Here is a 17,237-nt window from a genome sequence, read left to right on the forward strand (position 1 = left end):
TTTTTAACCTACATGAGATACCCCTAGGAAAAACCATGAGGGCCAGTACTGAAAACCACTTCTCCATTCAGTATCGGGTGCTGGCTGTGCAATTTTTATTTTCATTTCTCAGTTATTAATTTATTTTGATTGTCTTTATTCAGGTTTCAGGTTTCTTTAAAATTTGATATACCACCTTATCAAAATTCAAAGCGGTTTTACATGATATATAAAAACAGGGTATAATAAAAATGAAAAACAAATAGCAAACCAATGCCTCAAACGATCAGACACACTGACAAACTGACTTACCGATACAGGATGGAAATGGGCAGAAATGCAATATACTGTACATAAAAAGAAAGAGGGGAAGAGGGAAAAAAACAAAAGGAAAGGGAACATAAGCTAAAATGATTGTAAAATGGCAAGGAAGATTTCCAATGCCGTCCTTCGAAGGACTATTATACATCATATGCGTCTTTAAAATGAAAAACCTTCAAGTTACTTTTATTTATTTTTTTTTTTTTTGAAAGTGAAGTTTTTTATTGGTTTTGCACAGTCACTTTACTCCTGCATCTTTTCAATGCTTTCCTTCTTATATTTGCCCTTCTCCTTGCCAACTTGGCTTTGCGTTCTAGGATCTTCTTACGATCCTTGTCCAGTTTTAACCTGGTGATCACCACCTTACTGGGGTGAATACCAACATGGACTGTGGTACCATTGGCTTTCTCACGCTGTACACGTTCGGTGTAGATGACATACTTTTTTCTGTATACTTGGACTACTTTGCCGATCTGCTGACCTTTATAATGTCTTCAAACGACCTGGACTTCATCATCCTTTCGAATGGGCATAGAGCGGACATTGTACTTCTGTCTTAGCTCCTTAGATAAAGGGAGGACATAATCTTCCTATGAACATGAGATGGAGCATTGAAGTGCCTTTTACGGTTCTTGCTGCGGTCAGAGGTAACAAATGGACTGAACTTCAGGATGGCCAGGCGCTCAGTCCGCTATGGCCGCCAGAAAAGAGACACAAATTACTTTTAAATTTGACAAGGGATGCAATTTCTCTTATATAATTTGGTGCTGAATTCCAGATGGTAAGGGTCGTAACGGAAAAGATGCTAGTGCGCATAGTGTTAATGTATCTTAAAGAGGGGATGGATAAGCAAGTTTTGATTAGATGAACGCAATGTACGAGGAGGGATTAATAGCCTGTTAATAAAATCAGGTTGGCCGGAAATTTTATTCTTGTAAGTCGGCAACATTATTTTGTAGGTGATTCAATGATCTATAGGAAGCAAGGGAGCTTTGATCATGAGAGGTGGAACACGATCATATTTATGTGCTTTTGAAATCATTTCTATGGCAGTGTTTTGAATGATTTGAAGACGTTTTATTTCTTTCTTAGTGATTTCTTTATATAGTGAATTGCTATAACCCAAGCGTGAAATGACGAGCGAATGAATAGTGCAAGGCCTTCCTTGACTGGAAAAATCATAACTTTAGTTTTGCTGATGTTGAGGGCTAGCATATTTACGCTTAACCAGTGGCTGATTTGTTTCAGTTTCAGATTAATGGACGACGTATCATCCCCTTTCCCTCTCTAGAGGTCCAGGAGCAGGTAAACAGTAAAAAGCTAATTTTTTTTAAAAAATGGAAGCAAACAATTATATTGACCTTGAAGAAATTACTTTAAAATCAAGAATAATATGCTTTACCAAACACAAATTTGTTCTGAATTTACTGCTACAAATCTCAAAATATTTAGGGGTCCTTTTACTGAGGTGCATTGACGGATTTTGCTTGTGCTGTGTTAAATGCCATGAAGCCCCCTAGCAGTAGTCTTGCAGCATTAGGGTTACCAGAATTTACTCCCTATCGACACTGGAAGAGTGGGCCAAAAAGTGGCAAATGAGCTTTAACATAGAGAAATGCAAGGTCATGCATGTAGGGAAAAAGAACCCGATGTTCAGCTACAAAATGGGGGGATCGCTGCTAGGGGTAAGTAACCTTAAAAGGGACCTGGGAGTGATGGTAGACACAACATTGAAGGCGTCAGCACAGTGCGGGACAGCCTCAAGGAAAGCAAACAAAATGTTGGGTATCATTAAAAAGGGTATCACGACCAGGACAAAGGAAGTCATCATGCCACTGTATCGTGCAACGGTACGCCCACATCTGGAGTACTGTGTCCAGTACTGGTCGCCGTACCTCAAGAAGAACATGGCAGTACTTGAGGGAGTCCAGAGAAGAGCGACTAAACTGATGAAGGGTATAGAAAACCTCTCATATACTGACAGACTGAAAAAGCTGGGGCTGTTCTCCTTGGAAAAGCGGAGACTTAGAGGAGACATGATAGATCATGAAGGGCATAGAAAAGGTAGACAGAGACAGATTTTTCAGATTATGGGGAACCACAAGCACAAGGGGGCACTCAGAGAAGTTAAAGGGGGACAAGTTTAGAACAAACGCTAGGAAGTTCTTTTTCACCCAGAGGGTGGTGGATACATGGAACGTGCTTCCAGAGGATGTGATAAGCAGGAGCACGCTACAGGGCTTCAAAGAAGGCTTGGATAGGTTCCTAGAGGACAAAGGGATTGAGGGGTACAGATAGGAGTAGAGGTAGGTTTTAGGAATAGTCAGGGACCACTGTTCAGGCAATAGGTCTGATGGGCCGCCGCGGGAGCGGACCGCTGGGCGAGATGGATCTCTGGTCTGCCTCAGCGGAGGCAACTTCTTATGTTCTTAAAATCCAGACCCATGTAAACCATTCTAAGCTTTCCTAGGAGAATAGTATAGAAAATTGAATAAATAGTGTGAAAAGGTTCAGCCTCTGATAACCAGAGCTGGTATTGTGATGTCATAATGCCTCATTCCACCAATGCCTAAGAGCCAACCTCATCAGTGATGTCACAATGGCTTGATTGTCCTATACTTAGATCACTTCTACTACATTTTGATTTCTAGAGTGGCGTATTGGTTAAAGCTATAGCCTCAGCACCCTGAGGTTATGGTTTCAAATCCATGCTGCTCCTTGTGACCTTAGGCAAGTCACTTAATTCCCCATTACCCCAGGTACATTAGATAGAGTGTGAGCCCACCGGGACAGACAGGGAAAAGTGCTTGAGTACCTGAATAAACTCATGTAAACCATTCTGAGCTGTCCTGGGAGAATGGTATAGAAAAATGAATTAATTAATAATACCTCATCCCACCAATAAGAGCCAATTTCATCAGTGATGTCACAATGGCTTCATTGCTCTATACTTGGCTCACTTTTATTGAAAAGTTCTCAGTCCAAACAACCAACTTCCTAAATTCCGAGTGTTATTTTGCCAATTTGCAGAAACTAAATTCTATGTGTTGACATTGTTTCAGATCACTGATTGAACCATATCCACGTCATTCTCTTCTTGGTTGGGCTGAGAACTCCTCATATATGGCGCCTACAAAAATCTGCACCAACAATAACACTGAGCACTATTCTGTACACAAAATGGCTAACGAGATAAACATCACGCCGTCTTTTTTTTTTTTTTTTCAAAAACACATAGCGCCATGTTCTCTTGTTGCTCAGAACTGTCAGGAGCGTTTGCATTGCCTATAGAAGGTAAAAACATTTTGTAAGAAGGTATAAGAACTTTTAAAGTCAGTTATTTTGTTTGTCAGTTGAATGTTTGGTCATTTATGCTTGTCTTACTCTTTAGCTTTGCTACAGAAATTTTTCCCTAACGCAGCGGTGGTGGTGTTTGCCCCGCGAAACGCAGGCCACGTCGGAATGATGAAAGAAATAAGCAACGGCCTTGGTTATACAGAGCAGAGCACTTTAAGTTAGAAATGGTGAACATGAATTGAAGCAATTTATAATAATAATAATAATAATTTTATTCTTATATACCGCCATACCCAGCGAGTTCTAGGCGGTTTACATCAATTAGATTAGGATCTGCATAGACAAGCAGATTTACAACTATTTATCAGAATTACAGCTTTAATCGAACTAGACAGAGGATGTGGAAAGTAGGGAAAAAGGGATGGCCTCGTGAAGGAGGAGAAGTGGAGAGGGGCGCGAGGTGTTATTTTCGGGGTGGGGGGGACAATTCGGGTCTTGTTTGCTGAATAGGTAGGTTTTAAGTAATTTTCTGAAGCCGAGGTAAGTGGGGGCCTCGAGTATCATTTGGGCTAGCCATGGGTTCAGCTTAGCTGCTTGGAAGGCAAAAGTTTTGTCCAGGAATCTTTTGAGGTGACAAAGTTTGAGCGAAGGGAAGGCGAACAGCTGAATACGACGGGATTTCTTGTTGGTGCAATAGAGGTTAATCTGCCGGTTCTGTTTTCTGAAATGAGCTGTTAGGTTAATTATTTTTAGTAAAAAGTTTAAGAAATTGATTAAGTCCAAGTCCATAATGGGTTTACAAATAATGAATTAGAGAGACTTTTTTTAAGATTAACTTTATTATATTAATTAAAGATTTAATAAAATTTAAAAATATAAACTTAGTTAAAGGTAGATAAGCTGGTGATAGCAGGAAAATAGATATTTTCTCTCTAAAAAACCTGAAGTGGGTGAAGCTCCATAATCTGAGGCTTGTTCCTTTCTATAAGAAATGCCTTCAGTGTCATTTTGGTTTTCACTAGTGGTGTAATAGCCACGAATGACTCAGATATCATGAAAAGACAATGTATAAAATAATAAACACTTTCAATAATGGTTGATGATGTGATGTCCCATAATGTGATATAAGGACAGAATAGGCTATTAAATAACTCAAAATGAAGGAAAAAGCCTCAGAAAAGGGCCCTCCCACCTCCACCGAAGTGGTTTCTTAAAGGTGGTTGAGCAGTCACCTCATTGGCAAAAAAACCTTCTGCTGTACTTCACTAATGAAAAAACATAAGATAGAAGAAAAACTTTTCAACTTATCTTCAGCTGATCAGTACACCAACGGTGTATCCCGACCGATCAGACCTCTCTCAAATGGGACGCCAAAAAACGTCTCACGCAACGTCTCAACCACCTTTAAGAAACCACTTCGGTGGAGGTGGGAGGGCCTTTTTCTGAGGCTTTTTCCTTCATTTTGAGTTATTTAATAGCCTATTCTGTCCTTATATCACATTATGGGACATCACATCATCAACCATTATTGAAAGTGTTTATTATTTTATAATAGTATAATAAGCCAGTTGGTCACCCCTTTGTTCATAAGAGAACCTTTCTCCTTTTGGTTTTTTCTTCTTTAGGGCTCCGTTCACTAAGCTGCGCCAGATGCTAACGCCTGCATTGAGCTGGCGTTAGTTCTTGGCGCATAGCGTGGGGTTAGCGTGTGCGGCACCTAAGTAAAAGGAGCCCTTAACCACAAATAACATCTTAGCCAGAGAAATCAGATAATTATGGGCGATACTAAATTAGATAACTGGAATGAGGTCAAGTGGGCACATAGGGGCCGATTCTACAAACGGCGCCTAAATCATCTGCCACCTAAAAACGGTGCCGGGCATGCGTCAATCATACTTAGGCGCAGTATACAGAATCGGGGCTAGCAGCGTCTGTGTAAAAACTTAGGCGCCTGAAATGTAGGCCAGGGTTTGAAAGGCCTACTTTTCAGGCACCTACATTTTGGGAGAATTACGCTTAGCGGCGCCTAAGTCATTCTCCATCCATAAAAATGCCCACTTAGGCATTAGGTGCTGCTAAGCTTTTATAGAATCGGTTAGATGTCTATTACACAACTAACCCCTCCCCTTTAACTAAACCACGGTAGTCCTCCTCATCCAGGCACAGGAGAACCCACTCACTTTTCACACACCCACCATCCAAAAATGTCAAACAAAAAAAACTATGACAACCTAATAGCCACCAGAGCAGCTAAACTGGACAGACAAATCACCATTCTGTTGTCATCGACCACAGACTACAAAACCTACAAGAAAGATACTAAAACCCTACTCTTCAAAAATACATAAAACCTATCTAATATGACCAGTTTCTACCTAAACCCCACCTACCCACTCTACACCCTTAATATACTCTAATATGCTTCTAACTACCCAACTAATGCCAAAATGCCTCTATTTACCCAACACTTACCACCTTAAGATCTCGCAACTCTTTGGAAATTCTTATTACCTAACATTTATCACCTTAAGATCTCGACAACTCTTTGGTAATTCTTATTACCCAACATTTATCACCTTAAGATCTCGACAACTCTTTGGTAATTCTTATGACATCTCTTATGCTATTCCTGTAAACTTTTATGTAATCTCTGAAAACTTTTATGTAATCCGCCTTGAACCGCAAGGTATTGGCAGAATAGAAATCACTAATGTAATGTAATGTAATGTTATTAGTTAGGGAGCCGCGCTGCTCCCAACGCTCATATGAGCATCGGGAGCTGCGCAGAGCATTCAACGTGGCTCCCTGCGCTAATAACTGCTATCGCAGTTTAGTATAAGGGGGGGGGGGGTAAATTTTCTTTTTTCCAGTTAAGGGTATTTTGCCAATTAAACCCCCCTTTTACTAAGTCGCAGTAGATGTTTCTACTCTTCATAGAATTTCCCTGATAGTGACCTGAGCCAAAGAGCTCAGTCTTGTAAGAGATGATAATAATAATAATCTTTATTCTTGTATACCGCCCAACCATAAGTTCCAGGCGGTTCAAGTTTCAAGTTTATTAAGATTTGTTATCTACGCAATATCATATATTTCTTTTTTTTTTAAGTTCTTTATTCATTTATAATTTACAACAAGTGTACAATAAATAACAAACACGTAAGATACAGCATCACTTGATAATCAGCAATCTTTCAACAAGAAAATTTAACCCTCCCCCCCTTCCATATCACTTTTCCAACAAAGTAGATATACCACATAAATATAATATCTTATCATTTCATAGGTTTGGTAGGAAATGGGAGTAAGATTGTTTTCGGTCTCTATGGAGCTGGAGGGTGTGTCCAGGGGCTATATGTAGCCGCATTTTTCTGACGAAATGCAGAAAGTGGAAAATCACTGGACAAAGGGGATAGTCCTCAATGGAGACCGCCCCAACTTTCTTGGTTGAGCTGAGAACTTTTCACCAGCCCCTCGTACTGCATTATTGAATAGTGCAAAAGCCAGATTCACATGCAAATTCTAATGGGTGCCAAATAACTTCAATAATTGGTTGTAAGCACCCAATCATTGATGGTTCTGAGCTTGTTAGCCAATTAATTTGCACCAGCATTTTGGAAGTGTGCTCAAATTAGGGCATTCATATCTAGGCATCATACACAGTATGGAATCTGGGGAATGTCGGACAGAAGGAGAATACAGAGATAGAATAAGACATTTTCCGACCAATATTCAGCACGATTTCATCAGCAAGGAATGGCTCTTGGCAGGCCAAATAGTGCATAGCTAGCTATCCACCGATATTCAGTGGGAGATAGGTGGCTATTTTCCAATGAATATCCAGGACAACAGCTAGCTAGTGACTGGCTATATGATGACATAACTGGTCACCACCTGGCTAAGTTCACTGCCTAAAAAGCGGGTCTATCTTTGGCCACTAGGATTTAGCTGGCCAGATGATGAGTACTGGCTTATCGGCTATGTCTCAGCCAGTCAATAAAACCACAGAAATTGAATGCTGAGCGCTGGATATGGTGCCAGCATTGAGTTTCCTGTTTCACTGCCCCCGTGGTCTGAATATCAGGCACTTTGTCTTTGGCAGAATTTAATCTATACTCTTTGCCTTATTTAAATACAATTTGCTCAATATTCAAAGGTTTATATGCGATGAGCTTTGGGTGCCAAATTGAGAACTCCATGCTCCAATTTATATGGATATGTTGACTGGAAATCTGTATGAAGATATTAAAAATATATGGATAAGTTGTCTGTTTGTCTTTATGCAGCAATTCTTTCACTAAAATTGACTTCAGCATTTTTATATATTTACAAAGCACAGTAAGAATAGCCTTACTGGGTCAGACCAATGGTCCATCAAGCCCAGTAGTCCGTTCTCATGGTGGCCAATCCAGGTCCCTAGTACCTGGCCAAAACCCAAAGAGTAGCAACATTCCAGAATCCCAAAGAGTAACAAAAGGCTCTAGAACCCGAAAGAGTATCAAGATTCCATGCAGAATCTCAAAGAATAGCAAGATTCTGGAACCCCAAAGAGTAGCAACATTTCATGCTACAGATTCAGGGCAAGCAGTGGCTTCCCTCATGTCTTTCTCAATAACAGACTATGGTCTTTTCCTCCAGGAAATTGACCAAACCCTTCTTAAAACCAGCTACGCTATTCGCTCTCTGACAATGCGTTCCAAAGTCTAACTATTTTCTGAGTGAAAAATTATTTTCTCCTATTGATTTTAAAAGTATTTCCCTGTAACTTCAAAATCTTCAAACCCTACCCCCCCCCCCCCACACACACACATACTTTTACTAAGCCACGGTAGAGGTTTCTACCATGGCCTGGAGTGCTAAATGCTCCAACACTCATAGATTTCTATGAGTGTCGGATAAGCATCAGATCATTTAGCGCTCTGGGCCACGGTAGAAATCTCTACCATGGCTTAGTAAAAAAAAGGGTGAGTGGGGGAGTTTAGACTTACTGTGGACATTAACATCTCTCTAATATTGCAGCTGAAAAGTGTAAATAGTAATGGAACCAAATGAAAATTGTTCCTATTAAGAAGAACAAAAAAAACTGTGATTCACGAGTTACCTTCACTATGAAAAGTAGAAAATCGGGAAGCCACACTTTACGGGAGGGCACCTGAGAGGACTTGTTTAGAGCCCCGGAGCTTCCCACACCTGCTTACTTGGACTTTCTTGATTTCCTCTCCTGGGACCGGTGCAGGCTTTTGGGCAGGCACTTGGAGAGATGGACCACTGACATCATCAGATCCGTCTCTTCCAGCACAAAATGAAGTTGCAGATACGGTGCTTAGCCACAGGTGTGGTCGAAGAGACATGCCCTAAGGGGCACACCAGGCCCCTTGGGAGCCCCTTGGAGCCACGAGGAGCAGAGGAGCTAAACAAGGTCATAAATATTGATATTGAACTGATCTTTAAAGTATTGAAGTAAATTATGGGAAAAAGGAAAATTAAGCCTAAAAGTTCAACTCCAGCAATTGTAGGTCCCATGGACAAACATTTAAAATTAATTGATAATATTCTGGAAGTAGCTCTTACTATGGATTCTTCTTTAATCTCCGGAGCTTCATTAAGTCCCCTCAATAGAACTCCTCTCCCTCCACCAGTATCGAGTACTAGTGGGACTCAAGTTAGTCCTATTAATCCCTCTGAATCGGAAGTTCTCTCCGTTGGAACTAATAGAATGGTTTATACATTAATTCCTAAGCCACTTGAATTTGCAAGTGACTCAGAGGTACATCCCGTATCAGAGGAAATACAAGATATTACACTTAAAGATTTATGGGTACTAATTTCTAGAGTGGAGGGGCTTCTGAGGTCAACAGTGAAGCAAAAAGTAGACTTTTCACAAGCTGGAGAATGTAGACTCTAATCTGGGTACCTTAGATAAGAGGTTGAATTTAATGGAAGCACAAGTTACCACATTGCAGACTGTTTCTACCTCAGCGGTTAAAGATTCTTGTGTTGTGCCCTCTAAATTAGAAATAATGGAGAATCTTTTTAGGGCAAGGAACCTCCGCTTGGTTAATTTCCCAGTAACCCATTTGTTGTCTCCTCAAATATTGTTAAAAGATTTTTTTTAAGGAAATACTGGGTTTACCCAATGCAGAGACCTTTCCAATTGATAATAATAATTATTATATTTCTCAGAAAAAAGTTAACTCTAACCAAGATGTTGACCAACTGGTATCAACGAAAATTGTACTTTAAAAATAGATTGATAAAATTTTGTGGAGACTTGGTAAGAATTTTTCCTGATATCTCCAGAGCCATCCGATTCAGAAGAAAAGAATTTTTGAAATTAAAACTTAGGGCTCCTTTTACAAAGATGCGCTAGCGTTTTTAACGCACGCACCAGATCAACGCATGCTATTCCGTGCGTTAAGGCTCTAGCGCGGCTTTGTAAATGGAGCCCTTAGTGTGGTAGCTTTGGAGGCATCTTTTTATTTAAAATTCCCTTGTTAAATTATAAGACACAGAATTTGTGTTTTGGGACCCAATACAGTTACAATTTCTGCTGACTAGAGAAATTAAATAATTTACTGTTTTCCTATACAGTTCTTAGAGGAATAAATAGATTTAGCCTTATATATTATTGATTTGATTGGAGCTGGGCCCACAAGTTTTGGACCTGGAGTTCAATCAATTTCTTTACCTAAAGTATATATTTTTTGAATTGGAGTAAGGCTCCCCAATAATGTGGGCTTGAAATTTCGAATTGATGAATTTACCTTTACACTATTGTATTCAATTGTCTTTTTTCTTTAATCATTATGTATGTAATGATCGGAAAACTTATAAAAAAAAAAAAGAAAAGAAAAGAAAAGTAGAAAATCATTTTCCCTTTTAATTTTGCTTTTTAGGTAAAACAATGGGGGATTTTCTTTTAAACATTGCTGCCATTAGTAATGAAAATGAAAATGAAAGAAATGAAGGAAGGGGAGCAGCTATGGTGTATAAAAGGTCTTCCGAAATGGCTGGAAGCAGTCTGACGCTGACATTTGCCATAAGATACTGGTGCATAGCCAAGAGAAGGTTACGTGAGTGGCCGCGTGAAGAGCAAAAAACTCTGGACAATTATTATCAGGTAAGAGTCATACAAAAATTAAGGATTTTATCAATTCATTTCAATGCACCTGGAAAGAGAGGGCTATATTTTATTTTCTCTTTCTTTCTGTAGAGATGATGTTCCAGATGATCCGGGGCGTTATTTTGGTTTTGTGTCTTTGCTCATCTGTCCTGTCATTGAATTGCAAAAGGCTTCAGCTCCATAATAATCTAAATAGACAGATCCTTCAAACATTTCAAAGAATGGTAAGTTTACAAATGAATATTTACAGGATTAAGTTATGTCATATCTAGACAGTGTGTAATATTTATTTTTATGTTCACATGTCATTATACACTTTACAGAATCCAACAACGAAGTTTCCTCTGCAGTGTCTGGGGAGTGTTATATTTCCTATTAATATTGACTCCATCTACAACTCCACCCAGGTATGAAGGGTGATAAATGTGCAAGACTGAAGGAGATGGGCATCTTAGGACAGGCCAGTTATAGTGAAATAAAGACTGATAAAGGCCTTGTGGAGCGAGTTTTAAACCTCAGGCTACAGCCTGTCATTACAAAAATAACAAGGGGCCACTGAAAAGATCTCAGCCCAACCAAGAGAATGACGTGGAGCCATGAAACTTACAAGTTATTCCACGCTTCTCTTCACACTTTTCATTTCAATGAGGCAAATGCATCTAGCAAATGGGCACAAGTATAGGGAAACCAAGCCATTGTGACATCACCAATGAGGTTGGCTCTTAGGCATTGGTGGAATAAGGCATTATGACATCACAGTATGAGGGGCTGCTTTTTGTGTAATTTCATATCATTGAAACGAAAAGTGTCAAGAAAAGTGTGGAATAACTTGTACATTTCATAGCTTCACATCATTTTCTTCTTGGTTGGACTGAGAACTTTTCAGCATCCTCTCATATTGTGATGTCATAATGCCTCATTCCACAAATGCCTAAGAGCTATCCTCATCGGTGAAGTCATAATGGCTTGGTTTCCCTATACTTGTGCCCATTTGCTAGATGCATTTGCCTTGGTTGGGCTGAGAACCTTTCGGCAGCCCTTCGTACCTACTATTTTGGTTGTTGCATATTTATTTTCTAATAAAATACTTGTATTTATTTATGTTACAATTCAGATACTTTTAATGACCTTCTTCCTACATCATAATCTGTTCCCCCTTTTCAGATCTTTTTTTATTGTTTTCTTTTTACATTTGTAACCTTTTCTCTTGCAGTCACTTATGTTGCCATGCTTTGTCATATATTGTTCACATCTCCTGACATTTGTGACAGTTTTAAGATCTCTACTATCCTTCCTCTTCCTAATCCATCTCTTTCTATCTTCATTGCATCTTGCCGGCCCTGCTGCTTCTTTTTCCTTCACTCTCCTTTCCTTCTGTTTCTCCACTGTTCTCTCTTTCAATCCTATCCCCTTTTAATCTCTTTTTTTCTATTCTCTCCTTTCCCTTTTTCCTCGTAGGAAGTAAATTTCTTTTCTGTCTAACAGGTGGAAGATGGCATCATTACTTTATATGAAGTTACCGATCAAATTGGACATTTTTTCTTGAAACACCATCATTTGGTTGGCAGTGACAGCAAAGCCCTGTACCTTTTTCAAAGTCTGCTCCATCGTCAGACTGAAGATCTACATGGCTGTGTAAGTAAATACCTGAAACTTTTCATAATTCTAGAATAAAGAAAGAAGGAATTCATTTATGGGCTCCTGATAATTTATGAACCGCTGCATCTGTGAAAGCACATAAACCGCTCTAATAAAATACAGTCAGCAAGGAATCCAGAAGGTTATGTAACAATATAGCTATTGGAACTTTGACAGAATTTAAAAAAAAAAATTCTCCTCGTCCTCTTTTCATCAGGTTCCTAAGGATGGAGGGAATTCAGATCTGCATCGCAATATGAAGGAAGCAGTGAGTGGATACTTCAGGGGACTGGAAGATGCTTTATCAGAAAATGTGAGTCTTATTCATTCATTCAGTACATTTGAGGACACATAATGCCAGATTCTATAAATGGTGCCCTATTTAGGTGCCCTGATCGCCGAACTTAATTTTTTAATTTGCGTGGCAATTAACCAAGCCAGTTTTCAGCCAGTCAAAAGAAGCTAAAAATTAAGCAACACCTAGGGATGCCTGCATTAAAAACGTGGGCATGTGGTGGAAACAGAGACTGTGTCTGAATTCAAGAGGGCCTGGGATAGGCACATGGAATCTCTCAGAGAGAGAAAGAGATAATGGTTACTGCGGATGGGCAGACTAGATGGGCCATTTGGCCTTTATCTCCTGTCATGTTTCTATGGTTATGGGTGGAGAATAGGCATGGTTAACAGGCACCATTAGGCATCCAACATGGGTGCTGCCAAATTAGGAAAGTGAAAAGCTGGCCTAATGGAGCTGTGCCTATATTTAGGAGACCTAGCAACACCTAAGTCCGCTTAGGAGCTGATAGAAACATAAAACATGATGGCAGATAAAGGCCAAATGGCCCATCTAGTCAGCCCATCACCAGTAACCATTATCTCTTTCTCTCTCCGAGAGATCCCACGTGCCTATCTCAAGCCCTTTTCAATTCAGACACAGTCTCTGTCTCCACCACCTCTTCTGGAAGACTGTTCCAGGCATCCACCACCCTTTCTGTAAAAAAGTATTTCCTCATTACAGTACTCCGGAGCCTATCACCTCTTAGCTTCATCCTATGCCCTCTCATTGCAGAGTTTCCTTTCATTACGTAGGTATTTAAACATCTCTATCATATCTCCCCTCTCCCACCTTTCCTCCAAAGTATACAGATTGAGATCTTTAAGTCTGTCCCCGTAGCCCTTATGGTGAAGACCACATACCATTTTACTAGCCTTCCTCTGGACCACCTCCATCCTTTTTATATCTTTTTAAAGGTGCAGCCTCCAGACTTGCAGACAATATTCTAAATGAGGTCTCGCCAGAGTCTTATTCAGAGGCATCAATACCTGTTTCCTACTGGCCATACCTCTCCCTATGCAACCTAGCATCCTTTTAGCTTTCGCCATCACCTTTTCAACCTGTTTGGCCACCTTAAGATTCTATAAACAGTGTCGTTTTTGAACTGGTGCCTACAATGTAAGTGCTACTTGGCTCCATTTATACAATCTGGCTGTTATCCTGTAAATACCCCAAGCAAGTTACAATACAGCCATAAAATACAATTCATTATTTCACATTCATTATTTCTTCATCTTTACTAACAGATCAAGGAATGGATTAGGAAAGAAATGCCGCAAATCTAGTACAGACTGGGACTATAAATACACAGTAGGGTCAGAAAACAGGGTCTAAAGACATAATGCCTGCCTTTCGTGTTCACCCCACCCACTATCCTATCAGACATTTATAGGTCTACCCTCCTAACCTCCACCATCATGTCTATATTCACTCTTACGACTCCCTTTCTTCCTGCCCTAATTCACCCTGCCTTTTACAAAACTGCGCTGTTTTTAGCGCCAGTCACGGTGGTAATAGCTCTGACACTCATAGAATTTGGAGCTTTTACCGCCATGGCCGGCAATAAAAACCACACTACAGTTCGGTAAAACGAGGGTTAAAACTGTAAATTTGAAGAAACTAGTGTTTATATCACTTTTCTGATTGTCTGTTATGTCATATGCCCCTAACATTTCACGATTCCTCTAATATTTCATTCCTTAATGACCCCCCCCAAAAAACCCCAAAAATGAGAACAGAAAGTGAACTTTCTTTTTTCTTGTTCTTATTCGCAGTTTCACACTCAAATTTTCAAGCAATGGCAGGGCACTGTGCTTAGTCAGGAGGGGAAACTTGGCTTGTCTCCAATCAGAAACCATAGCTTTGATAGAGATTATCCCACTGTCTGTCATTTTCATGTCGTCAGTGCTATATGACCTCAAGTTTTGGAATGTGTTTTTTATGGATCTATTGTTACAAATTGTTCAAAGAGGTTTTTGCGATGAGATCATCTACAGTCTAAAAATAATCCTTAGCGTTTGCTAATTAGCAACTATTTCCTTTCTGACATGTCATAACAGGAGTTTCTGCTCTTCCTGTCTCCTATAATCTGGGACCAATCAGAGCTCTTCTGCACAGCCAGACACTGCCCTTCCATCTTCTAACTTTTATAAATGTCTTTTTATGGTTTCCAGGACAACCCACAGTGTGTGCAGCTGATGGTCTGGATGCAGATACAGAAGCAGCTGCTGCATGTCTCCATACTTTCCGCTCACACCAGAAGACGGATGGAAAAATCTGCTAACTGATGGGAAAAAAAGTGTAGCAGAATATTTCACAGAAGGTTTAAATAACTGGAGCGTAATGAATGGCAAATACAGAAAGAAAATGTTATTTATATTACAAATATATAACAAAACCTTTGGGCACCTTTTACACAGCTGCGGTAGGAGGTTCCAGTACGGCAAAAGCGGCACAGCCCACAGGAATAGAATGGGCTGTGTTGCATTTGCCATGTAGGAATCGCTACTGTGTTCTTGTAAAATGGGCTTTTTATTTTTATTTTTTAATGTATGCATTTATAAAAATTAACTGGAACATAATGGGTGAAAAATGCAGAAAGAAAATGTTATGTATACTTATATTACAACTATTTAGCAGAAACTTTATTTTTTTATTTATGCATTTATAACAATTAAACATAATGAACGGCAAATACAGAAAAAAAAAATGTTATTTATTTTCCCCATATTTATATTACAAATATTTATGTACTTATAACTTTATAGTTATAACTGTTCTTACAAATTATTTTGTGTGTGAACTTCACTGTATTTTCTTTAAATAAACAGAACTCTGTCTGTTTGTATTCTGCAATATTTGTTTCAAATATGTATCTAGAAAGGTTTGTCCAGGCCTGGTGGAGGACCTAGAGAGGGCAAAGCCATGTCGCAAACTGTCTTGCACTTTGGAAATGAGAAGCTTATGCACTCCAAAGGAGTAAGAGTTCAGCTGGAATCTTTCTAAAGCAGACATCCTCATTTTCTTGCATAATTCAGACATCAGTATTTTAGGGCTCCTTTTACGAAGCTGCACTAAACTGCCGGCCGTACTAGCCGCTACCACCTCCTCTTGAGCAGGTGGTAGTTTTTCGGCTAGCACGGGGGTTAGCGCATGATAAAAAGTCGCGTGCGATATAGCCACTAACGTGGCTTTGTAAAAGGAGCCCTTAGTGTTTTGTGGGGAACATGGGGGGATGAAAATGCTGAGGATGTCATGAAAATATACAGTACTGTAGAATGCAGGGTCTGAGAATAGTAAGATTACAGGCGCTATGAGCCTTTTATTTTATTCAATTTTCTATACCGTTCTCCCAGAGGAGCTCAGAATAGTTTACATGAATGTATTCAGGTACTCAAGCAGGGTCACAAGGAGCAGTGTGGTGAGGCTCTAGCTCTAATCCCTGCACCACACTCTCAGACATAGTGTGATAGAAGATAGTATGGCAACCATAGTTAAGAAGCATGGTAAATCATTATCCCCCTCTTTTACTAAGGCGCGTTAGCCGATTTAACGCTCACTAACCGATTTAGCGTGCACCGAAATTAGCACGTGGTAGAGGTTTGTACCATGGCCCAGAGTCCTAAATGCTCTGATGCACTCATAGGAATTCTATGAGTGTTGGAGCATTTAGCGTTCTGGGCAAAGATAGAAACCTCAACTGTAAAAGAGGCAAAACAAACAAACAGTAGTGAGCTAATATGTTTCACGGCTCTATTCAATCATGGACTCGACATGTACATTTCGGCTAACCCGGCCTGCATCAGGAGTCTGTGCTGTGTAAAAGCAACGCTCACTGTCGATGGTTCAAGGACTGGCTTACTGTGTATAGTATAAGCATGTTAAAGAGTAACGGCCCCAGCACCGATCCCTGTGGCACACCGCTTGTGACTCCCCGTCTAATGTTTGAAACCAAGCAAACACAATCCTATAAAGAAAAGAATGAGAGATGAAAGGCCAATTCTGTGAAATTTGTGGCTTCATTTGCAGGTCAAAAATTGACACTATATCATATCATGGACAAACAAACTTACAGAAAGCTGCTGAAAACTCCCATGTCATTAATGGTAAACTTAATGTATGTGTAATGTATGTAATGGAATAAACAAAGGGCAAATTAAGTAGTGATTTCACTTTGATTTATTAAAATAAGTGATTAAATCAAATGGTAATTGTAAAAAAATAAATAAATAAATATGAAGAAAACTAGTAGTTCATTTCCTCTCTTGGTTGCCATTCTGATTCCCCACTAATAGAGAAGAAGAAAGAGAAAACAAGTTAGGATAGGAGACAAGGCATTTGCAAACAAAAGCAAGCTTCAGTTCCACATTCTGACTGGAAATTCTTCCATACCAACTCATGACTAAAGATTGTAAGGATGTCTTTAACAGTTAATGGACAACTTCAATGAAAAAGAGATTATGTACTTACCCTGGTAAGCTCTTTTCCAGTAGACAGGTGAAACATTCTAGGTTATTTCCCTTTAGCTGCATGGCTGCAGAAGAAATC

At 39.6% G+C, this 17,237-nt stretch overlaps 1 protein-coding gene and 1 pseudogene across 8 annotated transcripts in view; both read right to left on the minus strand.

Moving 5' to 3' along the window:
- Positions 1-543: 543 nt before the first annotated feature.
- LOC117347124 lies at positions 544-8,945 on the minus strand (annotated as a pseudogene).
- Positions 8,946-16,850: 7,905 nt separating this feature from the next.
- LOC117347653 (leucine-rich repeat-containing protein 37A-like) overlaps positions 16,851-17,237 on the minus strand; it is a 97,395-nt gene continuing 97,008 nt past the window's right edge. For all 8 annotated transcript variants that reach the window (XM_033918853.1, XM_033918855.1, XM_033918854.1 and 5 more), the window contains one exon: positions 16,851-16,977. In XM_033918853.1, the coding sequence (XP_033774744.1) occupies positions 16,935-16,977 (43 nt within the window). In that variant the 3' untranslated portion in view covers positions 16,851-16,934. The remainder of the gene's footprint in view (positions 16,978-17,237) is intronic.

This window comes from Geotrypetes seraphini, chromosome 13 (genome assembly GCF_902459505.1).
Source record: "Geotrypetes seraphini chromosome 13, aGeoSer1.1, whole genome shotgun sequence".
Lineage (NCBI taxonomy): Eukaryota > Metazoa > Chordata > Amphibia > Gymnophiona > Dermophiidae > Geotrypetes > Geotrypetes seraphini.